Below are 21,250 nucleotides of genomic sequence, written 5' to 3' on the forward strand. Positions count from 1 at the left end.
ACATCGATCTACTTTTCTCCCTAACAAAACCAGCTTCAACTTGACCCTCCCGTCTTTCATCACCCTCCGCCGCTCCACTGACACACAGCCTAGCTTAGGCATGGGCAGCGGAGGCGAAGATCGAGTGTGCATGACGGAGGCGGGCCCCATAATTTCCGAGACTAGCAACAACGTCTTTGATTTTGAAAGAGTCAGAATGACGGACGGAGTAAAGAGTATCAAGAGATCTCACGTCGTAGTTCGACCCATCAGCTACATCGTCGCGCTCCAAGCTTGCCATAAGAAGGTCAATGTCTGTCACTTCGCGCGCAGAAGTGGAGGAAGCGGGGGGCGTGACGACGGGCGTGCATTCGTCGAAATCGATGAGAAGGTCTTCGGGACAAAATGCAGGCTGGACTGGGATATTTTGGGATGTTACCTGCCCAGGACGGGGTGGCAATGGTCTTCCAAGATAGTGATGGCGTGTAGGTGTTTCGGAGGATGCTGGAGAGGGAGCAGCCGATGATGGGGAAGACTGTTGGGAAATAGGAAATGAAGCCGTTGACAAAGGATGCATATATGGTCTCGCAGATCGAACAGGAGACTCGGTATTAGCAGACGGACTGTATTGACTTGGGCTGGTCGATGGACCAGAAGCTTCAACGTCAAACGTGGAAGGAACTGGTCCCGGCGGTAGTGGCGAGTCTTTGCTCCGGTCGGTTGTGAGCGCGACGTTCGCCTCTAGAGAATTTATAGGAGACGCTAGAGGCGATGAGGGCCGGCTAAGAATATGAGGCTGTGCAGCTCCGGGCGGCGGGGGAGGAGGCCGATGGATGGCCTGACGAGGTGGTGGTGGAGGCGGAGGAGGGCGGCGTGTACGTGGTGGAAAGCTAGAACTTGTGGACGGGAAAGGATGGTCGTGTGTAGGCGACGCATCCGGAGACGATACTGCCTCCACTGCAGATAGCAGGCTCGTCGGCGGCTCTATCTCTGATTCTAACACCTCCCAAGAGTCCAATGTTTCACAGCTCCTCGAGTGTTCCTTGCCCTTCGAGAATAGCTTGCGTCCAAGAGGACTGTCTCCCCGCGGCGAAGATGACGGCGACAGCGGAAGTCTGAGGGACGTAGAAGACATTGTTGCTCTTAACGACGTCGTGCTCCTCAGGAATGGCGAAGATAACCGGTACGGAGTGTTCTGTTGCTCTGATTGAGCTGCTGGAGCCTTTGGAGATAAAAGACGGAAAGGAGAAAGGGAAAGATGTCTGGAACGGCTCGGTGGTGGCGGTGATGGCTCAGCGTCGTCAGAATCGGAGTCTAGGATAGCACGATCAGTGCCCAGTCTGCGCCCGCGGTTGTGTACTGGGTCGCTGTGCGTGGAAGACGGCGCCCACCTCCTGTGAAACCGTTTGTTCGCTTGATTCTCGGTCGCTCCAATAACTGAGGTCATTTCAATGATCTCGAGCGACTCATCCGAGTCTGCATCCGAGTGCAGACTAGTAGGGGAAGGAGGAGAATTTTGAGGAGAATTTTGGACAGGGTTCGTCTGTCGAGGTGCGGTCACCAGCGTCGTGGTGCTGGGACAGACAGACATGGGTGGTGTCGAAATTGCTTCGAGGAACGATGGTGGAGGGTAGTCGGGAATACTCATTTCTATCTGACAATGAGTATCGTAACCATTTCGCAGAAACAAGCGCAACATACCGTCGTCATCTCGATGGTGTCTTGGCTGTCGAGTCGCAGTTCGACCAGAAGGCTTAGCGTGTCCATGCCTAGGCCCTACATTAAATCGAATCTCTTCTTCATCCCTTCGCCTTTCTGCCCTTCTGGCGCCCTTCTTTGTCTTAGGTTTTCGGACACGACCAGCATTATCTGGTGGTATCAGGGTGACCTGGCCATGGTGGCTGACTGCGTGGGTGAGGTAGGGAGCGATGCGTGCTGCGTCCGCAACTCGCGACATCGTGATGGAGGCTAACGTCAAGGCAAGGAAGATCCTGCAGGCGGGAGGCTGTTGCACAGCTGCACCATTGCTGCATGTCGGTGGGCAGGAATGAGGTCAATGTTTGACATATGTTTGTCACCGCGGAGATAAGTCAATAAGCGTAAATATCCTCCTCGATGTCTCCTCCACGTCGCCCACAGGTTTCGGCGGTTTCTTGGCTGTTCTTCTTGTCTTTTCTGCTTCTGGCGCCTCTAGAATCGTACGCCATAAAATTCTCTCTACAAGCATATCGATACCCCCCCGCAAAATGCATATGGAATCCAGCACACGCCGACACGCTGGTCATTGTCACCGCGAATGTTGCTCCCGGGGATAAGCAGAGGGTGGACATAGAAATTGTTGATTCAAGCCCACAAAAGAATGTTTACTTGAGCAAGAGGAACATTAATGCAGAGACGAGGTTGGCAATAACGACACACGCTGAGGGAGAGGTAGGAGTATGTTTCAAGAATTACCTTGACCCAGGTATGCTTCTCTCTTGTTCTCTTTCCGCGCGTCGCCTCACGAACCGGTAGATGTACGGTCAGAGTCTGCAAAAACGTCCCGTATAATCGACTTGGATGTCGACATCGGCGCTGATGCTGTTGACTACAAGTGCATTCACTTTACGTATCTTAATGTTCAAGCTTTCATCTTTTCTCTTCTAGTGCCATTGCGAACCAAGAGTCGTTGTCCGGACTTGAAACTGAAATGCGAAAGCTAGAGGGATTGGTGAAGGAAATTGTAGATGAGATGGGATATCTCAAAAAGCGGGAAGAGCGGTTCACGGACACTAATAGTGCGTATCTATGATAGCGTGCTTCTTCGTATCAGAAGTTTTGATATTTCTTTTCAGCTTCCACCAACCAACGCGTCCAGAATTTCGCCTGGTTTACCATTATTTCTCTCACGGGTCTAGGAGTGTGGCAAATCATGCATCTACGCGCATTCTTCAAGCGCAAATATCTCATTGATTAAGGCACGCTTGTATTACGACGTATTTCATTGTAATGGAAAGATGGGTTCACACACTCTCTGCCAATTTCTCTCAAGTTCAGATCACCATTATTCAAGCAGCATGCGAGCTTACTCTTTGCAGCATTCCTTACTAGTCCCTGTTTCAGATGGAGTGGGAATAACAGAGCTGCATCTTTTCAACTTTGCGCGATGTAAAAAAATCATTGTGTGCGTGTTCTCTTCCTTGAGAGCATTCGAGTTCATGAACGAGCATTAATGATAGATAATATACAAAATGGTTAATATTTCAACTTCCTCGAAACGTCTGCTCTCCCGCTTCCTATTATTTACGCCCATGAGTTTGCGTCTTGTTGAGCTTGACCCTTATCGTGCTTCAAGTTGCCTAGCCATCATGTTAGCATTCTGAATGTGGGATGTGGAATCCTGCACACCCTGAGCTTGCTGGGACTTGTCGCCAAAAACGGCCCCAACAACGGAGTCCTTCTTGCCCTCCACTCGGTCAGCAGCACCTTCAGCCCAGTTCTTGGCTTGAGCGGCATTGTACTCTGCCTCGCCGGTTGCATGTTCTTCCTTGCCTGATTGCTGCCACGTTTGGGCGCCCGTAAGGTTCCCGACGGCCTCAACAACGGTGCCCTTCACGGAGTGGTATTGACCAGTGGCCTTACTGCAGAAAAGTCAGAATAAGGTAGTATAAAGTAGGAACAGTACTCACTTAGGCTCGCCGGAACCAGTGGAGCCAGTGTTTCCATTGTTGATTGAAGACATATTGGATTTATTAAGTTGAGAGAGTTGTTCAGAAATTGGAGTCTTGGTGAGTGAATTGATGATAATGTTGATGCGAATGAGCTCGCTTTATATATCCTCAGATCACCACGCAGACGTCATAACTAACTGTTGTTATGCGTCATTCCGCTCACAGAGTTGGAGTAATTCGTTTACTATTCCCCTATGACGATGGTTTTTATGACGACAGCAAGGGGGAAGGACTCCGCGTATTATGCTGTGCCGTTCCCTTTCGGAATGTTCGCTTCGTGAGTCCTTGAGTAAGTCTCAGAGATGAAGACCGGCTGTCTGACGTTGATCTTTCAAGAACAGTTCACGTTTTTTTTTTGTTCAGGAGCACTGGCGATTAATAAAATCGACTTCCTTCCTTCACCGAGGTCCGTTCTCAGTACTGCGACATGTCCAGCGCTCTTTCCAGCGTACGGTAGCCGTCGTACCTCTCAGAAATCATCGTGTACTCTCGCAGATGTGGCAACGGAAGCAAAAGATGCGTTGTAAGTGATTTTAGTCTTCGTTTGATCGAGTGGTGTTTAACAGTTGCACAGCTCTTTGTCCTCGTCTTCAGGATCGTTCGTTCTGTCGAAGAGAAGGCTGTGATCAAACCAGTCTGAGAAATATTTATTTCATTAAATTATTCTACACGAAGGGGATTCATCCGCTCCGTTTTACACCAGATTCGATCATTGTATTCAACTTCAACGATGCCAAGAAGCTTCCTGCCGCACGCGTCAACATTGACGGTTTCAGTGAAGCTTGGCGCGCGCGATATATAACTCTGGTGCCCATGTCCCCTTTACTGTTCCGCTTCCTCCTCTCATCCTATATTCCTCAGGTGCTGGAGAAGGGTACGCAGATCAGGCTCCGCGGACACTTCGCAGGTCTAATCAATGACTTTCGTAGGATTTATGACATGTCGAATTCGACGGTGAGCCCACAGCTCGTGGAGGCTGCCGCCTACCTTGGATGTGTCGCTCGCAGTAACCGTGACCCGGACATGCAAGGGTATGCAGTCAGGCTTTCTGATGAGTTATCATCGGTTGTGATATCGTTAAAACTAACCGCGTCTTTGAATGTAGCTTTCATTGCCAACGTTATGTTAGGTGTGTAATTGTTCAGGCTGTGTGCTCCTCAGCTTGATTATCCTACAGCTATCCTGGTCAAGTGGTCTCCTGATGATGTGACGGAAGCTGTGGGCGTGGTGCTCTTGCAGGTGTACAGTATCCTGCTCGTCACATTCATCGGTATGGCGCGAGGAAATCTCTCCATGGCCGATGCACATTTCGCTCTCTCTATAACCGTCTCTCCTCTCTCCATCTATTTCCTATACTCGACCCTGCGTGTTTGCCTGAAGAAAAGCAATACTCTTTATGATCGCCTTGGAAAATCCAAAATCATGGTCGGCGCCCTCACCACACTTATGCTTGTTCTTTGGATCGTCCTGGACCTTCTTATATATTTCGCCAAAGTCTTCGAGGGCGAGACTTGTGCGTCACCCACCTTTATAGGATGGGTTTTTCTATCGGTCCGTCACCGCAGCAAAAGCACTGGAGATAACGATCTACTTCCTCCCGATGTTGCCCCTATTCTATCTCATCTATGCTTTTCGCTACTTCTCGGACATCCGCAATAAATATCGGAGACATATGAAGAAGGTGATTCCTTGGCACAGCTTCCGATGGGTTCAGACGACGTGGTTCGCTCTTCGTTCCTTTTTTGTTTCTCAATGGTCAGTTTAATCACTGGATAATCACTGTCTTGCTTCTGAAACTAGGGCTCTAGGATCGTCATCACACGCTCACATCCTTGGACTATTTTCCTTTGTATATCGCTTGCCTACATGTGCTGGGCTGGGACGCTCAAGATATGGATCGTCGACATGGATTTCTACTATTATAAGCTTCTTGCCAACTTTCACGAATCGCTCTCTTATGAACCACGAATCAATTATGATCCCCTCGGTTTCGGCCAGGCGAGTAATTTCTTGCTCCGTATTCATTCAAATTCATTAATCCAACATTCTTAGCTTCTTGCCGCTACAGTCGCTCTCGAACCTATTTATGCGGTGTGCGTTCTCGCTTGGAAGACAAGAGCTGACATAGGAGGGTACCTACGACAGCTTCCTTCTTCAATATGGAATGGAATTGTCTTCATTTTTACAGGACACAGAAACCCATGGAGGATCATGTGCCAGCCAACGCTGGATTTCTCTACGGTACAAAACCCGCTGTTCGAGGGAAAGCACGGAAGGCTCATATCGGCAGATTCATTCGCCCTTTCGGGTACGACGAATAGCTTAAGTGACACGCCGCTGGTAACTCCATATCCTTTGTATTCTCCCAACCAAGCACCGTCGCATGCAAGGCATTCCAGTTATAATATAACTGAGTCTCAGTCATTACTTGGTGGAGCATCCCCGAGTCCCGAAGCTGTTACCCAGATGTCCAGACCCTATCGTCCTCTTCCTTCTCCTCGACAAACTCTCGAGGAGCGGCACGTACGACATAGCAGCAGCAGCTATTTCCCCGTTGTTGACGCATACACTCTGTTCGACAATCCTAGCAATAGGTCGCCACCAGCCCCATACGCACCACTATTTTCTCCGAATCAACCAGAGACTTCGTCTTCCACGCCTTATGATCCTCCCTGGCATTGATACCCAAACAGTCTAGTCTGCTTTTGCCTTTAATGATTAATTACTTCTTGGGTTTCATCGTGTATTTTGCATGGGTACTAAATGGCAGTTTGTAAAGCATCCTCTGAAGCCAGCAGGCAATCTGCTTTCGACCAACGTGAATAGGAGGTAAATTGCATTTCAGTGTTGCTCGTCTGAATAGCGCGTTTGCGCCTCTCCCGCTGCGCTGAGTTCCATTGCAATATTCTAAAGATGGCAGACCGCTTATATACAGATACGATTTCCACCAGTATAAACAGACCTCGTCGGTAGCTGCGCGTCAGTGGCTGAGACTACGGTGGATCAGGTGACCGCAAGTAGAAATTGTCTCATTTCCGATACAGTGGAGGGCGCTCATCATATGGACCGCGAGTTCGCGACTGGCAGAGGGGCATGCCCGAGATCGCGTCTTGTTTTCTATGCGTGAACCACTTTTAAATAACCGATTGTATTGGCTGTCGCCGAATGACGCGCACGTCGTCGCCATATGATATCACCATCACCGTGACACATCAGCCCAGTTTCTCCACATAGCACGGTTAATGCATTGGCCTCTTCGGTTAGCAGGGAACTTTTTAGCGCCAACTTCTCGAATCTAAAATCAAGTCACTCGTCTCCTCGAGGCTCAGGTCGCATGGTTCAATACAATTTACGCGCTAGCTTTCCCGTTTTACCTATCAAGGATCACAGCCTTGATAGCGAAGCACGCGTGTTCCTTTGTTCCTCGTGCAAAGCACGAGTTCCATCCGAACAAAGTTACTGCATTTTGATAAGCGCCGGCGAATCGACACATCCTAGCAGCCAAAATTTCAGGTGGTGAAAGACGAACACGCGTTTTCAGCGGTTCTGGTACTTGGTCGCCAAAGATACTTGCTGCACGGATCCAAATTTTGGGGTGTGACTCTCGCGTACCGTAACGCGATTGTATGTAACAGGCTTGACAGCAACACCATGTGCTTCAACATGATGGGAATTCGTGAGATAAGTTGATGATTTCAATTATTACGTTTATCGGCAACCTTCCCTTTCCCCGCACTGTGCCTCGGATATACTCACGAGCGTCCTGCTCTCGGGCATCGTCTGCCAACAACTGTCATCATCGTGAAATGACGCCTCCAATTCTTTCCTTTGGGCCGCTGACGAATGTGCCAGATGGATCCCAGATTGTTATGGACGCTTCAATCTTTATGGATATTGTGATCCAGTCAAAAAGAAGTGAGTCATTTTGCGAACGGCCTCCAGATTTTGGGTTTATTCCTCTGCAGATGGTTAACTGACACCTTTATCATCCCGTTATACGCTGCAATCGCCTCTGCCGTCATTCTCTTACTGCAGATCGTCTTCTCCTCGCGAAGAGTAAAGCGACTCTTCTGGATGTCTAAAGACGCCCCTGTAGTCACAGATGAGGAGCCTCAAGAAGCAGAAGCTGTCATTCAACCAGCAGGATATTTCCAGGACTTGAAGGAACACATCTCGCAGAATGGAGGCGCAAAGATATTCACCTATCGCGTTCTGAGGCTAGCTGGATGTCTTGTATTGTTGGTGCTCTCCATTGCAACCCTAGTTCTTGACGTCGAGGAGAACGAATTAGAAACCTCGGGTAAGTGGGGTAAGAAGCACAAGAAAAAGCCCCGTGGTGATAGGTGGCTTAAGCCAAAAGAGTGGCTCGCGGCAAGTCTGTGCCTGACCTTCGTATGTTTTCTTTCCTATCTCTAATCAGAGACCTCTAACACGAGTGCCAGCTGTATGCGTTCCTATTGGCCATCATCTCTGTTACTGCGAGGAGAAAGTGGAGTCATATTGCGACAAAGCACTTGAATGCCGTTCTGGTTGTCACTGCAGGTGTATACGTTTACCGCGATATTGCGCCATTGGCTACATTCACTAACATCCCACGGGACGCATCTGAGGGATGGATTCTGTGGACTAAGATCGCTGTGCTTCTGTTCACTGGAATTGTGGTCCCCTTGTTTATCCCGAGGGAATATATCCCCGTTAATCCCAATGATCCATTCCCGATACCCCATCCTGAGCAGACGACTCCTCTCATCTCATTGATCTTGTACTTCTGGATGGATCCTGTCGTCAAGGCGGCTTATCGTGTGGCCCATTTACCGTATGACCAACTCCCGCCTCTCGCGGACTACGACGCGTCCAAAACTCTCAAGGCCCGTTCATTCAAGTATTTGGATATTTTCACTGGGGCCAAGAAGCGCCATTTGTTTTTCGGTTTAATGCGTATCTTCGCTTGGGATTATGTCGCTTTGGTTGCTATTATGATCGTCCAACTGAGTGCTGAATTCGCCGCACCCATCGGCATCAATCGTCTATTACAGTATGTATTTCTCCGACCGAACCTTGATTATCATTGAACACATCCCATACAGCTACCTTGAGACCGGAGGAAAGGATTCACTATACCGTCCGTGGCTATGGATCGTTTGGTTGTTTGTAGGACCTATAACAACATCAATATCCTTCGATTGGTATATTTTTATTGCCGTGAGTTCTCTATATTCCCCTCCTAGATATTCATAGAATAATGATCGGTCTACAGACTCGGTGTCTCGTTCGTTGCGAAGGTATCGTAACACAGCTTGTCTTCGAGCACGCGCTTCGTATTCGCATGAAGGCCGAGACTCGTAGTTCGCCAACTTCATCTCAACCTGCAAGCGATGTATCAACGCCATCCCCAATAGATTCAATGGCTCACGTGGCTGAAAGTTCGAGCGACACCGACGCGACCTTGCATTCACGCAGTCCCACCGAAGCTGACGCAGATCATTCGAGAGAGGAAACTTTACAAGGAGGCTCGCCCAGTATCAAATCGACAGATGATGCGACAGAATCGACATCGAAACCTTCAAAAGACTCATCTTCAAGTGCCGATGATGAGGCGAAGAATCTTGTCGGGAAGATCAACAACCTGGTTACTACTGATCTAGCGAACATTGCTGACAGTCGAGACTTCATACGCTTACTTATTTTTGTTCCGCTGCAACTTATCTTGTGTGTGGTATTCTTGTACGTAATTCTGGGTTGGAGGTGAGTCTGTCGGTATGTGTAGTTGATACCGATACTTACCTCATCTCCAGTGCATTTGTCGGTCTGGCTGTCATTATTCTGATGTTCCCTGCACCCGGATTCCTTGCCAAGCTTACGCAGGACGTCCAAGCGGCCACACTGAAGAAAACAGACGCGCGGGTCCAGGCCGTTACGGAAAGTAGGTGGCACCTATATCATCCCTCAATTAAGCTGAAGACTTTCTAGTCGTCAATGTTCTCCGTATGGTCAAATTGTTTGGTTGGGAACGCAAGATGAATGAACGCATTTCGAGCAAAAGGGAGGAAGAGCTTGTGTGGATTAGGAGAAGACAACTTCTTGACCTATTGAGTGGTCTCATAAAGTTAGTCTGATTGAATCTGCCTCTGAATACTCTAACACTGAACACTTAGCTTCCTTATCCCCGTGTTAACGATGATGGCGACTTACGCTACTTAGTAAGTATCTCATCGTTGACTCACTCTGACAACACTCACTAACATATCCCTAGTGTCAGTCTCTTTGTTAGTAGTCGGAAATTACTTACCATCCCTTCAGACCGTTATCATGAAACAACAATTGAGTTCCGCGAAGGTTTTCTCCAGCATGGCTATATTCGATATGTTCTCGGGCCAACTGCATAGGTTACTCTACACTGTCACTATGAGCGCAGCCGGAAAAGTCTCTCTGGATCGATTAACAGATTTCATGCATAATGTGCGCTGTTCATCCTACGTGATCCCCCAAACTGATTGAACCGTCCATCATAGACCGAACTGCTTGACAACTACTCCGCCAAAACATCCGATACACCAATTATTCCCACCGAAATCCCAACAAACGACGTTATCGGCTTCTGTAAAGCGGCATTCTCCTGGTCGAATGACGTTAATGGCTCTGCTACCCCTTCCGGGCGACAGTTCCTCCTACGTATTGAAGAGGAGCTGGCTTTCCACAAGAACTGCATCAATCTCGTCATTGGACCTACTGGGTCCGGGAAGACTTCGCTGCTTATGGCGCTACTTGGTGAGGGACTAGTATGACTTGTCGCATAGAAGGTTTCTTATTGATTTCATCAGGCGAAATGCATTATATCCCTTCAGGTCCTGGTTCGTGGTTTAATCTGCCGTGTGAAGGAGGCGTAGCGTACGCGGCACAAGAATCTTGGGTCCTCAATTCGACCATCAAGGTAAGACTTCAACTTAAAACAGAGGGCGGATTTTGACGTCCGTATGTACAGGAAAACATTCTTTTCGGCGCCGAGTTTGATGAGCAGCGCTACAAGAAAGTTATTCGTCAATGCGGTTTGGAGCGAGACTTGACCCTGTTCGACGCGGGTGATCAAACCGAGGTAGGAGAAAAAGGACTTACGCTGAGTGGCGGACAGAAGGCGCGAGTGACTCTTGCCAGAGCGGTCTATTCCAAGGCAGATATCATCCTTTTGGATGATGTGTTGGCTGCTCTTGAGTAGGTTTCCAGTCTAGTAAACTGAATTTTCATCCTCAAACTTGCGTTACAGTGTCCATACGTCGAAGTGGATTATTGACAAATGCTTCAAGGGCGACTTGATCAAAGACAGAACTGTCATCTTAGTGGTTGGTATGGTCCGTAAAATCATTTGATATTGGTCTGATCATACACTAGACGCACAATATCGCTATGGCTGAGCCAATAGCCCAATTCGTCGTATCATTGAAAGATGGACGTGTTGCGAGTCAAGGATCGCTTTCAAGTGCGCTGTCTCATGACCGAGTCCTTGCCAAGGAGGCACAACAAGATGAAGAGGCGCTGCATAAAGTTGATGAAGAGATCGATGCCGAGGACGCAGAAGAAGACGCCGGAGGAGACCCCGTCAAGGACAAGAAGTCCGACGGTAAACTGATCGTGGCTGAAGAGATTCAAGAGGGACATATCAGCTGGCCATCGCGTAAGTATTGTCAAGCTGTTTATTTAATCCTTCTAACATGTCATGGCCATTCAGTCAAACTCTATCTTACTGCTTTGGGGGGCAATCATACGATGCTATTCTTTGTAATATTCGTTGGCTCGTATATCATGCAAGAAGTTCTGATCACGGCCCAAACGTGGTTCCTGGGCTACTGGGCGTCACAGTACGACGGAGACCGTGATCCGTCAGAGGTTAATGTATTCTAGTAAGTTACTACCATAATTCGTGGATCGGCATTGACAACTTTTGTAGCTACATCGGTGTCTATGGTATGAACATTGCCTTATCCTCCGTCAATTACTAATGCCACCATTAGGTTTGCTTCTGCTATGCACGTTCCTATTTTATATCGTTGCCTATGTTGTGTTCGTTTTCGGTGCTGTCCGGGCATCTCGGACAATAAACCAGAAGCTGATCGAGTCAATCCTGGGGACGACATTGCGGTATGAATCCCTTCTATTCCCTGTACTTGCGAGACCTGAATATACATTAGATGGCTGGACACTACGCCGACCTCGCGGATTATTACTAGATGCACACAGGACATCCGAGCTGGTATGACTTAAGTTTCTCTTCAGTATTAACTATGCTCTTATCAAACGACATTTCCTCTGCAGTTGATAACCCGGTTGCCGGGCTCTTGTTTGCTGTTTCCGAATTGACCTTGGCAATGCTGATTAAATTTGCCGCAATTGTGGCGTTCACTCCCATATTCTTATTCCCCGGTATCCTTGTAGCTATTCTAGGCGCATGGTGCGGCCAGGTTTATATCAAAGCTCAGCTCTCTGTGAAGCGAGAAATGTCGAATGCTAAGGCGCCTGTTTTGGGACAGTACGTTTACCCGGAGAGCGAGTCAAACCACTGGCACTGATTTAATACTTTTTACAGCTTTGGGGCGGCTATTGCTGGCATAAGTTCGTCCCATCTAATCATCCGGGGAAGACCCAAAGCTCAAACATTCATATAGCATCTATCCGTGCTTATGGCGCTCAAAATGCGTTCATCCAAGAATCTATGTCGCGAATCGATAGATACACGAGGACTGCCAGAACATTTTATAACCTTAACCGATGGATCGATATTCGAATTGATGCACTTGGCGGGCTGTTTTCGGCGTGTCTGGCAGCATATCTAGTCTATTTCCAAGACACCGAGGCTTTCAACATTGGTTTCTCTTTAAATATGGCAATAGGTGTTAGTGGTATGATACTCTGGTGGGTTCGTTGTGTGAATCAGTTTGAAGTTCAGGGTAAGTTGTCTGTACCAGTTTCACCGTAAAGCTGTGCTTTGAACATTTTCTTTCTTGTAGGCAACAGGTTCATTATTTTCTGTTATGTGTTTCGGCTTCATTCTGATATTTTATCAGTCTGGAGCGTATACAGGGCTATCTCAGTGTAGAACAAGAAGAGAAATCCTCCAAGGATCGGGAACCTCCCGCATATTGGCCAACCAGTGGAGAGCTCCGCGTGGAAAATTTGTCAGCAAGATATTCTCCTGATGGTCCAAAGGTCCTGCATGATCTGTCGTTCACCGTCAAGTCAGGAGAACGCATCGGAATAGTTGGACGCACTGGGTCTGGGAAGGTTGGAAATGGTTTACGTCTAGGAATGCATCTCATTCAAATATTGACAGAGCTCTTTAACGTTGTCCTTACTTCGCTGCATCTACACCGAGGGCACGGTTTACTACGATGGTGTTCCGACAACGGCCGTCAATCTTGACACCCTGAGGTCGAAGATAACCATCATTCCACAAGTGGTACGTACACGTTTCTCGATATCTCTGCTCTGTACTCTAACTCTGCGTTCAATAGCCTGAGCTCTTGAGCGGAACCTTGCGACAGAATCTGGATCCTTTCGACCAATACGATGATGCCACATTGAACGACGCCCTTCGCGCAGCTGGCCTTTTCTCTCTGCAAAATGAAATGGAAGAAGGCCGTATAACATTGGACAGTACGATCGCTAGCGGAGGTGGCAACCTATCTGTGGGTCAACGGCAAATCTTGGCGCTAGCGCGAGCATTGGTCCGGGGAAGTAAGCTGCTCATACTTGACGAAGGTGAGCCTTTGTCGTATGAAACTAATTATCCATACTGATCGGCTCCAGCTACATCTGCTATCGGTAACGGCGTTATCTGGAGGCGCTAAAGGAATATACTGACAAACTTTACTGTACACAGACTACAAAACTGATTCGATCATCCAGTCTTCGCTAAGGAATGAAGTTAGCTCGGACATGACGCTGATTACCGTCGCACATCGTCTACAAACGATCATGGACGCCGATAAGATTGTGCGTATGCCTTGGTGCTAAGACAGACCTTCGTAACTAAATGTGTGTTTTTCTAGATGGTCCTAGAAGCCGGCCACATCGTGAGTCCTTTGTTAAATGTAGCTTATAGTGACTGATTTCCATCTCGCAGGTGGAGTTTGATTCGCCCAAGAATCTACTAGCCAACCCGAACGGCAAGCTGAAGTCCCTAGTGAACGAGTCCGCTGACAAGGACATCTTGAACGCTATGGCGGAGCAACGTAAGTAGTCATAGAATGTATGCTCCATTCATTTAGACAGTATCTGCGAGTGCATTTGTATGTTGAGCTCTGAATCGTTGAGAATAGATGTAAGCAGTAACGAGTGTGGTGCTTTTGTTTTGAATGAGGTATGGTTCGTTGTAGGTATGAAGGTATGAATAAGCATCATGATCAGTGGTATATGCAGGCTGTGATCCTGTCTTTACTCCTTACCATCATGTCTTTCCCCCTTGAGGCAAGAATTTTATGGCTTATCAGAGGATGAAACTGCATTCTTCCAAATCAGAAACTGGTATAGAAGTTGTGACAGCGAGGAACTGCAAACCATACGTTGACCGTACGTCGGCCCGTTAGGCCCCTCAGCAAGGTTCACTTTTTAATTTGCTAGATACGCCCATATCTAACGTTGCTGTCCAGCCGAACGACAATGCCGGTGTCCAAGTTAAAAATCTCGAAGCATCTTTCGTATCAACGTATCTTGGCCACGAGCCATGAGATCTACGCCAGAATTGGGTGCTGCGGTGAGTGAAGGAGTGCCCTCGATCTGCAGCTACTGACTTGGCCTGAAAGTTGGTAATGACGCTCAAAAAGCGGCCTCAGTTTATCAAGCTTCAAGAGTCATCGCAACTGATTTACACTCGCTCCATGATTGACTGCACAAAGTCTTTGGGTAGTCCCCGACCGAAGTTCGTAATTCACTGAAAAGACTTGGAAGCGCATATAAACCACTGAAATACATACAACGCGTCAAGGCACTTTCATACAGTGCTGCTCCCATCATTCTCCGACATTACGATCTTCACACTGTTACGTCCTCGCTCTGCCAATATCTTCTTCTGCGGAATTGTGGGCCAGGTTGATTGGAAAAGAGGCATCCTATTGTCATCTGTGTCATATAATGTGGTTTGAAGATGACTAAAGGAAGAATAGCGATTCAAATCATGCGAATTCGGGACGAGATTGACCGGGTGAATCTGAACAGCGAAAACCATCATCATCTCCAAATTGGAAATCACCGCCAAAGGCGAGATGCGTGTTTTCTTTGAAGAGCTACATAGATAGTTTAGGACTAATACAACCAAAGGTAAGGTGATATTAGAGAGAGGTGTAGGTAGTGTATAGGCGATCGAAAAGTAAACACCGAAGAAGGATAATCAGAAAGGATAAGACAAAAAACAGAACAGGGTCCGAGGCCGGACTCTAGGTTGTTCATCATGACCACTATTGCCTATTTACAACGGATACAACGAGATCATCCGACCGCTCCATCTGGGCTTCAATGTCCATTTCAAGGACTGCGTTCTGTCTGGTGGATTCCTGAAAGCTTGAAGTGACTGGTTGCAAAGGTTGAGAAGATTGCGAAGACATCTGAAAACAAATGGTCGACACTGTCGTACTTTCCTCATGTTCTTCGGTTGGGCATGTGTGTCCTGCCGCTGCTCTGCCAACAAAGAGCGTGGGCGCAACTCCCTACACAAGGTGTTTGATAAATGATGAAGGAGTCTAAGATAGTGAATGCACCTTCGCAATGGCAGCTATTACATCAAAGCAATATGATCCAAGATCATTGCGAATGAAGAAAGCCAAGTTTAGGATAGAAGCTATCGAATAGAGAGCGGAGGATTCCACTAGCACTTCAATAAAACGGTGATAAAATCTCAGTTGGCTGCCTGCTCCACATCTAACCCCGGTAACAGTCAAAATGTGGAAAATGATGAACACGGTGCACCATAATGTTGTTGCCGGGATAAAAGATAAGTAGAGCGTCAGGAATACTGAGTCGGTTGCACTGAAGTACACATGATGTACATCAATGATTTTCGACACTGCACAGAAGTTGAATATATGAAAAGAGTAGATGAGATCGGACACTTACCAGTTGTGGAAATTAGGCAAAGGATTGGAAGCAGAACAAAAAGCCAGCGTCGTCCCCAAACCATCCAAGCAGCACCAAATCTAAAGTCGAAACAATGGTAAATTGATGCAGATAATCCCCAGCAGAGAGGCTGAGAGTTGCACATACTATGTATAAATCTGCGAGAATGGTACTCATTAAAGATAGAACACCGATCTCCCAAATGACTGCTTGTTTCACCCCGGTAAGCTTCCAGTATACAGTCAAAAAACTTTGCCCGTTTTCGATGAATGCAGAATATTTATATGACCAACTGGCAGCAACACTGATAGTAATCAGAGCATAGAGGAGAATAATAACGACAGCCAAGGCTTGTCGGTTTGGCCAGCATTTGTTGATGACTGTACAACTCATGTCAGCTTGGATGCCATAGTATAGATGCTCCTGGCTCACATATATTCCACAGCGTAACAGCAAGAATTCCTGTGTATATGCCTGTCATCAGTCAATACTTGCATGTCCAGGCGCTAAAAAAAAACATCATTGCCCACCATGCAATAATGCGAAGAGAATCTGAGAGTTCAGCACAGCATCGAGTTCTTGAAACACATAAGCTTTGTCTTTGTTGACCAGATCTGGTGGAATATCTGCCTGAGTTATCATGAGGGAAAGCAAGAGAAATGGGGTAGTGGGTTATAAGAATACCACATACCACCCTCTTGTTATAACAGTGCAGTCACTGGACACAGTTGCTACAAAGATGATCATCAGCATCAAGTCGGAGCGGGATCCTTATGTACAGAATCAAGGAAGCCATCCAGGTGGGATTTCAGTGCAGGTGTTCAGATTGAGTTCGTTCCATCATAGCGTTAAATTGTAAAATTTGGCTGCAAGATTGACAGAAGGAAGGTGGGTACGTTTCGATAGTCATGTACGAGAGTGATGCTGAGGGCTCCTGAATTCTGGGAAGGGGATTGGCAAGGGTATCGGCGTCTGCAAGTTATATCCCAACATGGGCCATACACTGATAGGCGAAAGTTTACCCACCGAAAATAATTCATCATCTATCAGAAAAGTGGGGCAAGACAATACAATGTGTAACCCATGATGAACTCGATGAACCTAATCCTGTCCAGAGGTGGTTTCCCTTTCCAGTACTCGGTACATCTCCAGAGGCAGGGCATTGCTATCCGAGTCTGATCTTTGTTTCCATCATCCATTCTTCATCAACTATCACTTGGACGCTGAGATAGGCAAAGGCAGGGGACAGGCCAATACTGAGAGCTGAGAGAATCAATGGGTGGGCCATAGAAACGACACAACACGATGCCATTGGGGGACAGGTAGGTCAAGTTACACAGAAGAGTGTCTGGGTACCTAGAAAAGATCGGATGAAATGGCACCTAGGGGAGACACCTGCTCATTGTGTGATGAAGACAGTTTTACAAATGGGCTCATTATTCCTGCGACCGTAAGTTGTGGCAGTACATGTCCTATCACCAGCATCCAGGAGGCGACGCTGCAACTCACGACACTTTGGTTGTTTCAGGTGATGCCAATAATACTAGATAACACATTAGAATGGCGATTATGGTCCAAGCCAATGGTATTTTATGAGACTCGCCTACTATGTGTACCTCCTTTGCTGTCTTGTAAGTTCTACAATATCGGTTTCGTCGTTGTGTGATCATTAACACTTTAAGTTCCGTGATCTCAACAGCATACCTCCCTGGCATTGATTGCCAATGTGTGACCTCGCTTCTAATCCTTTGTTCATCCTCGCCGTCCTTGCGCTGCCCTTGCCTGACTGTGCAATCAACGCCATTACAGAAAGGATACTGCAGGAAGAAACGCTCCTTCCGAGGAATACATCAACCAATTCTTGCTTTGGGTACGAGTCTCTTGTGCAGTCGGGGCAAATCATCATCTCGTCAAAACCATACGAAAGGTGTTTCCTTCCTTGTATGACTACCATCCCCATGCACAGAGAGAGCTTGAGGAGGTTTCTTCTTTGTAGCTGGGATGATTCCTATCCAGGAATGGTACGGACACATAGAGCCTGTCAAGATGCGTCCCAAAAGGAGGGTAAGCACAACTGCCTAAAGCCCGCACACGTGCACCGAGCCATGATGCGCACTTTCTCTCATGCATAGCGTCTGCGAGCATGGGTGTGAAATTCCTGTTACTGATGGGGTCATGGGAAGATAGTCCTGAAATGTACTCCTGTAGTCTCGGCTACTGGCTGGAGGTAGTAGTGCATCCACTCGGTGCGATCGACTGAACACGACATAGAGGACCAAGCTGACAGAGCAGAGAATGGCCAATTCTACAAAGAGCTCGACAATGCGATGGTACAATGACGGCCCATCCTCCGAACCGTCTTTCTCTCGATGGGGCATGATAAGACAGTTGAGCATGGTGCAACAAAGGGCTGTAGCTATAGCGAAGGATACATAGGATCGCGAGCCAAGGCACAGTGAGCAAACTTCGTCGTGCAATTCGCTTGGGTTTCGAATAATTTTGAATACTGTTTAAAGGTTGAATGGAATGTAAGACAGTGGAGAATTGGACAGTACCGACTGGTGCAAGCTGGAAGAACTGCTGGGTGGCACGACCTGTCACCCAGTGTTCGTGGTTTGAAATGATCCATACTATACTGCTCCCATCACTCTTCAACTATGCGTGGCCTTCATCCGGCCAAGTCCTTGCTCTACCGATATGTTCTTCCGCAGAGTGTTGGGCCAGGTGGATAGAAACACGAGCGTCCTGCCGCCGTAGAGTGTGGTTTGAAGTTGATGACGGAATTCCAGAACAAGGAGCTGAAGGGGCTAACTCGCCGGGTAAACCGCGTGCCTCCAAAATTGGAAATCACCGCCAAAGCCGAGATGCGTACCGTTGAAGGGCTATATGCGTCCTTTAGGCCACTAACGCGACAAAAATGAAAGAGATACTATATAGAGGTATGTATATACTGTAGAAGAGATCGAAAAATAGGCGAGGCGAAGCAGGATGATACAACAACAAAAAAAAACCGGGGTCCATAAGACCTGGCACTCGGTTGTTCGTCATGACCCCTATTGCCTATTTACAACGGATACAATGAACTCTTTGGACCGCTCTGGCTGGGCTTCAATGTCCACTTCGAGGACTGCGCTCTGCATAGCAGATTCCTGGAAGCTTGAAGTAGACGGTTGAGAAGGTTGAGAAGATTGCGAAGACATCTGGAAACGAAGGGTCGACACTGTCGCACTTTCGTCATGTTCTTCATTTGGGCGTGTGTGTCCTGCCGCTGCTCTGCCAACAAGAAGAGTAGGTGCAACTCCCTACACAGGGTGCTTAATAAATAACAAGTCAAAGATTGTGAACGCACCCTCGCGATACTGGCTATGGCATCAAAGTAATACTGCCTAATATCGTTACGAATGGAGAAAGCCAAAAGCAGGACCAGAGCTATCGAATAGAGAGCGGAGGATTCCACTAGCACTTCAATGAAACGATAATAAACTCTCAGTCGGCCGCCTGCTCCACATCTAACCCCGGTAACAGTCAAAATGCGGAAAATGATGAGCAGAGTACACCATAATGTTGTTGCCAGGATAGAAGATAGGTAGAGCATAACGTATAATTCATCTAATGTATTTTAGTGGTGGTGGAGTCAAGATGTAAGCCAATGATTTTCGACACTACGCAGAAGTCGGATATATGAAAAGGAGAGATGAGATGGGTCACTTTACCAGTTGCACAAATTAGGGAAAGTATTGGAAGCAGAACAGTGAGCCGACGCTGTCCCCAAACGATCCAGCAGCACCAAATCTAAAGTCAAAATGACGGTGAGACTTTGAGTCAATGTGGACAATCCCCAGCAGAGTCGAACATACCATGTATAAATCTGCTAGAACGGTACTCATTAAGGCTGGAATACCTGTCTCCAGAAAGATTGGTTGACCTGAATTGGAAAGCTTCAGAAATATGGTCCAAAAACTTTGCCTGTTTTCGATGAATATAGAGGATGTAGATGACCAATTGGCAGCAAGAGTAATAGTATTCAGAGCATGGAGAAGAACGATAACGAGAACCAGGGCTCTTCGCATCGACCAACATTTATTGATGACTATGCCACTCGCGTCAGCTTGGGTATCGCAGTAGAGACGCTCCTCGCTCACATATATTCCACAGTGTAACAGTAAGAATGCCGGTGTATATGCCTGCCATCAGTCAATCCTTACATGTCAAAGCGCTAAATGTTGTTACCCACCATGCAATAGCACGTAGAGAATCAAGGAGCCCAGATTAGCATCGAGTAATTGAAACAAGAAAGCTCTGTCGTCATCGGTAAGATCTGGTGGAATATCTGCCCGAGCTGCCATGAGAGAAAGTAAGAGCAACGGGGCAGTGAGTTATGTGAACAACACATACCAACCCTCTCATTATGACAGTGCAGCTCATGGCCACCCACGCTCACTGGCTGTTGCAAAGATGACCATCAGTATCAAGTCGGAACAGGATTCTTACATACCGAGTATGTTCTGCGATTGAATGAGTCGTCGTGGGCATGGGCAGTTTCGACACAACTCGCAAGAGAGACGCGACTCGAAACGCGATATTGCCGGAGAAAACCATCTATCATGGGGAACGCTTATGCGGATATACGAACTGCGAGCCTTTCAGATATATGTTCTGTTGAATTAGGGCGTCCGGGAAGAGAATCAAGATATCCATCGAGGTGAGATCCTCAGTGCACTTATCAACGCGGGCTTGTTCTGTCATGGCATGATTCCAAATTAGATCTTGCCCCAGCAGTAACAGGAAACAAGTAGAAAATTTTCAATGCTAGTTGCGATCGTTACTATGCTGACAAATCCCGGATATTTTGTCCCACTACGGGTCTTCGCAACTGGAAATGGGGCATCTATTAGAAAACCGAGGGAAGAGAATACAGCACGTACCCCATGATGAGTTCGACGAGCCCGAATCTCTTCCAGAGGCACTTCCCTTTCCCAGTCCTTGGTAAATCTTCAATCTTCGAAGGTAGGGTGTCACGCAATGTATCCAGGTCGACTCATCTTCGATTGCATCAATATTGGTTCCTCATTACCTATTAACTGGACGCCAAAGGTGGTGAGCCAGACCAATACTGAGAGAATAGACCGGTGGGTCAGAGAAACAAAGATCAATATCAAGATTGATATCTACATGATGCGATCCGAAAGCAGTGAAATCAAAGTACACAGAAGAGTTACTAGGCCCCTCGAAAAGATCAGACAAGATCGCGACTGAAGCTTGGAGATGTCTGCTCGCTGAGCAATGACAAGGACAAAGCCTGCTAAAGTAATTTATAACGGGATATCTAAGAAACGGCCACGTACCTTGAGTGAAAAGAAAAGCTCCGGATCGGTCTCTTCCTTCAGTCACCACAGTCCCATTCGGCGCTACCAGCTCGTGCGCGAGCACGTTGCCGATAGCGAGCCCATACTGGTTTCTCA

The 21,250-nt window shown here is 47.4% G+C and overlaps 9 protein-coding genes across 9 annotated transcripts; 3 read left to right on the forward strand and 6 right to left on the reverse strand.

Moving 5' to 3' along the window:
- Positions 1-8: 8 nt before the first annotated feature.
- EV420DRAFT_344739 (uncharacterized protein) lies at positions 9-2,057 on the reverse strand. The gene is made up of 2 exons (XM_060481786.1): positions 1,681-2,057; positions 9-1,629 (listed from the first exon to the last, which is right to left on the reverse strand). Exons 1-2 carry the CDS (start codon positions 1,934-1,936, stop codon positions 95-97), a joined length of 1,791 nt encoding a protein of 596 aa, XP_060331240.1. The 5' UTR covers positions 1,937-2,057; the 3' UTR covers positions 9-94.
- Positions 2,031-2,997, forward strand: EV420DRAFT_1541759 (emp24/gp25L/p24 family/GOLD-domain-containing protein). Its single transcript, XM_060473128.1, has 4 exons — positions 2,031-2,443; positions 2,494-2,572; positions 2,626-2,756; positions 2,814-2,997. The coding sequence occupies exons 1-4, from the start codon at positions 2,095-2,097 to the stop codon at positions 2,933-2,935; spliced, it is 681 nt and encodes a 226-aa protein (XP_060331241.1). The 5' UTR covers positions 2,031-2,094; the 3' UTR covers positions 2,936-2,997.
- Positions 2,998-3,127: 130 nt separating this feature from the next.
- Positions 3,128-3,753, reverse strand: EV420DRAFT_1541762 (uncharacterized protein). Its single transcript, XM_060473129.1, has 3 exons — positions 3,648-3,753; positions 3,367-3,599; positions 3,128-3,317 (listed from the first exon to the last, which is right to left on the reverse strand). The coding sequence occupies exons 1-3, from the start codon at positions 3,698-3,700 to the stop codon at positions 3,262-3,264; spliced, it is 342 nt and encodes a 113-aa protein (XP_060331242.1). The 5' UTR covers positions 3,701-3,753; the 3' UTR covers positions 3,128-3,261.
- Positions 3,754-4,628: 875 nt separating this feature from the next.
- On the forward strand, positions 4,629-5,741 carry EV420DRAFT_1270113 (uncharacterized protein; the record flags this gene model as incomplete). Its single annotated transcript, XM_060467545.1, has 4 exons — positions 4,629-4,757; positions 4,851-5,240; positions 5,368-5,448; positions 5,490-5,741. 4 exons carry the CDS (start codon positions 4,629-4,631, stop codon positions 5,739-5,741), a joined length of 852 nt encoding a protein of 283 aa, XP_060331243.1.
- Positions 5,742-7,413: 1,672 nt separating this feature from the next.
- Positions 7,414-14,091, forward strand: EV420DRAFT_1541764 (uncharacterized protein). The gene is made up of 27 exons (XM_060473130.1): positions 7,414-7,608; positions 7,655-8,081; positions 8,132-8,724; positions 8,777-8,891; positions 8,947-9,434; positions 9,485-9,612; positions 9,660-9,795; positions 9,845-9,889; positions 10,016-10,148; positions 10,202-10,457; positions 10,511-10,620; positions 10,672-10,898; positions 10,951-11,026; positions 11,076-11,358; positions 11,413-11,584; positions 11,632-11,648; positions 11,696-11,822; positions 11,873-11,934; positions 11,997-12,210; positions 12,268-12,293; positions 12,347-12,635; positions 12,746-12,962; positions 13,012-13,137; positions 13,193-13,439; positions 13,561-13,673; positions 13,730-13,753; positions 13,804-14,091. The coding sequence occupies exons 1-27, from the start codon at positions 7,496-7,498 to the stop codon at positions 13,918-13,920; spliced, it is 4,881 nt and encodes a 1,626-aa protein (XP_060331244.1). The 5' UTR covers positions 7,414-7,495; the 3' UTR covers positions 13,921-14,091.
- A 930-nt stretch (positions 14,092-15,021) lies between these two features.
- On the reverse strand, positions 15,022-16,119 carry EV420DRAFT_344868 (uncharacterized protein). Its single transcript, XM_060481788.1, has 4 exons — positions 15,936-16,119; positions 15,789-15,868; positions 15,434-15,738; positions 15,022-15,382 (listed from the first exon to the last, which is right to left on the reverse strand). Exons 2-4 carry the CDS (start codon positions 15,850-15,852, stop codon positions 15,134-15,136), a joined length of 618 nt encoding a protein of 205 aa, XP_060331245.1. The 5' UTR covers positions 15,853-15,868; positions 15,936-16,119; the 3' UTR covers positions 15,022-15,133.
- Positions 16,120-17,660: 1,541 nt separating this feature from the next.
- EV420DRAFT_344883 (uncharacterized protein) lies at positions 17,661-18,606 on the reverse strand. Its single transcript, XM_060481789.1, has 2 exons — positions 18,344-18,606; positions 17,661-18,269 (listed from the first exon to the last, which is right to left on the reverse strand). The coding sequence occupies exons 1-2, from the start codon at positions 18,415-18,417 to the stop codon at positions 17,867-17,869; spliced, it is 477 nt and encodes a 158-aa protein (XP_060331246.1). The 5' UTR covers positions 18,418-18,606; the 3' UTR covers positions 17,661-17,866.
- Positions 18,444-19,383, reverse strand: EV420DRAFT_1479644 (uncharacterized protein; the record flags this gene model as incomplete). The annotated part of the gene is made up of 4 exons (XM_060469596.1): positions 18,444-18,533; positions 18,661-18,717; positions 18,857-19,090; positions 19,138-19,383. The coding sequence occupies 4 exons, from the start codon at positions 19,381-19,383 to the stop codon at positions 18,444-18,446; spliced, it is 627 nt and encodes a 208-aa protein (XP_060331247.1).
- Positions 19,274-20,068, reverse strand: EV420DRAFT_1541777 (uncharacterized protein). The gene is made up of 4 exons (XM_060473131.1): positions 20,023-20,068; positions 19,931-19,972; positions 19,646-19,878; positions 19,274-19,580 (listed from the first exon to the last, which is right to left on the reverse strand). The coding sequence occupies exons 3-4, from the start codon at positions 19,856-19,858 to the stop codon at positions 19,398-19,400; spliced, it is 396 nt and encodes a 131-aa protein (XP_060331248.1). The 5' UTR covers positions 19,859-19,878; positions 19,931-19,972; positions 20,023-20,068; the 3' UTR covers positions 19,274-19,397.
- Positions 20,069-21,250: the final 1,182 nt, after the last annotated feature.

This window comes from Desarmillaria tabescens (genome assembly GCF_030435595.1).
Source record: "Desarmillaria tabescens strain CCBAS 213 chromosome Unknown EV420scaffold_16, whole genome shotgun sequence".
NCBI classification, from domain to species: domain Eukaryota; kingdom Fungi; phylum Basidiomycota; class Agaricomycetes; order Agaricales; family Physalacriaceae; genus Desarmillaria; species Desarmillaria tabescens.

Bases quoted from the DNA above. Each gene is read 5' to 3' on its own strand.
- EV420DRAFT_344739 (XM_060481786.1), bottom strand. From the start codon at position 1,936: ATGTCGCGAGTTGCGGACGCAGCACGCATCGCTCCCTACCTCACCCAC. The intron at 1,630-1,680 runs GTATGTTGCGCT...ATTGTCAGATAG, and splicing joins ACACCATCGAGATGACGACG to AAATGAGTATTCCCGACTAC.
- EV420DRAFT_1541759 (XM_060473128.1), top strand. From the start codon at position 2,095: ATGTCTCCTCCACGTCGCCCACAGGTTTCGGCGGTTTCTTGGCTGTTC. The intron at 2,444-2,493 runs GTATGCTTCTCT...ACGAACCGGTAG, and splicing joins CAAGAATTACCTTGACCCAG to ATGTACGGTCAGAGTCTGCA. The intron at 2,757-2,813 runs GTGCGTATCTAT...ATTTCTTTTCAG, and splicing joins GCGGTTCACGGACACTAATA to CTTCCACCAACCAACGCGTC.
- EV420DRAFT_1541762 (XM_060473129.1), bottom strand. From the start codon at position 3,700: ATGTCTTCAATCAACAATGGAAACACTGGCTCCACTGGTTCCGGCGAG. The intron at 3,600-3,647 runs GTGAGTACTGTT...ACTTTTCTGCAG, and splicing joins ACTGGTTCCGGCGAGCCTAA to TAAGGCCACTGGTCAATACC. The intron at 3,318-3,366 runs GTGTGCAGGATT...CATGATGGCTAG, and splicing joins CAAGTCCCAGCAAGCTCAGG to GCAACTTGAAGCACGATAAG.
- EV420DRAFT_1541764 (XM_060473130.1), top strand. From the start codon at position 7,496: ATGACGCCTCCAATTCTTTCCTTTGGGCCGCTGACGAATGTGCCAGAT. The intron at 9,890-10,015 runs GTAAGTATCTCA...ACAACAATTGAG, and splicing joins ATGGCGACTTACGCTACTTA to TTCCGCGAAGGTTTTCTCCA. The intron at 11,935-11,996 runs GTATGACTTAAG...TTTCCTCTGCAG, and splicing joins CACACAGGACATCCGAGCTG to TTGATAACCCGGTTGCCGGG.
- EV420DRAFT_344868 (XM_060481788.1), bottom strand. From the start codon at position 15,852: ATGGTTTGGGGACGACGCTGGCTTTTTGTTCTGCTTCCAATCCTTTGC. The intron at 15,739-15,788 runs GTAAGTGTCCGA...ACTTCTGTGCAG, and splicing joins TTGCCTAATTTCCACAACTG to TGTCGAAAATCATTGATGTA. The intron at 15,383-15,433 runs GTGCATTCACTA...CACCTTGTGTAG, and splicing joins TAATAGCTGCCATTGCGAAG to GGAGTTGCGCCCACGCTCTT.
- EV420DRAFT_344883 (XM_060481789.1), bottom strand. From the start codon at position 18,417: ATGGATCATTTCAAACCACGAACACTGGGTGACAGGTCGTGCCACCCA. The intron at 18,270-18,343 runs GTACTGTCCAAT...TCGAAACCCAAG, and splicing joins CTTCCAGCTTGCACCAGTCG to CGAATTGCACGACGAAGTTT.
- EV420DRAFT_1541777 (XM_060473131.1), bottom strand. From the start codon at position 19,858: ATGCGAAGAGCCCTGGTTCTCGTTATCGTTCTTCTCCATGCTCTGAAT. The intron at 19,581-19,645 runs GTATGTTCGACT...TTTTGACTTTAG, and splicing joins TTCTAGCAGATTTATACATG to ATTTGGTGCTGCTGGATCGT.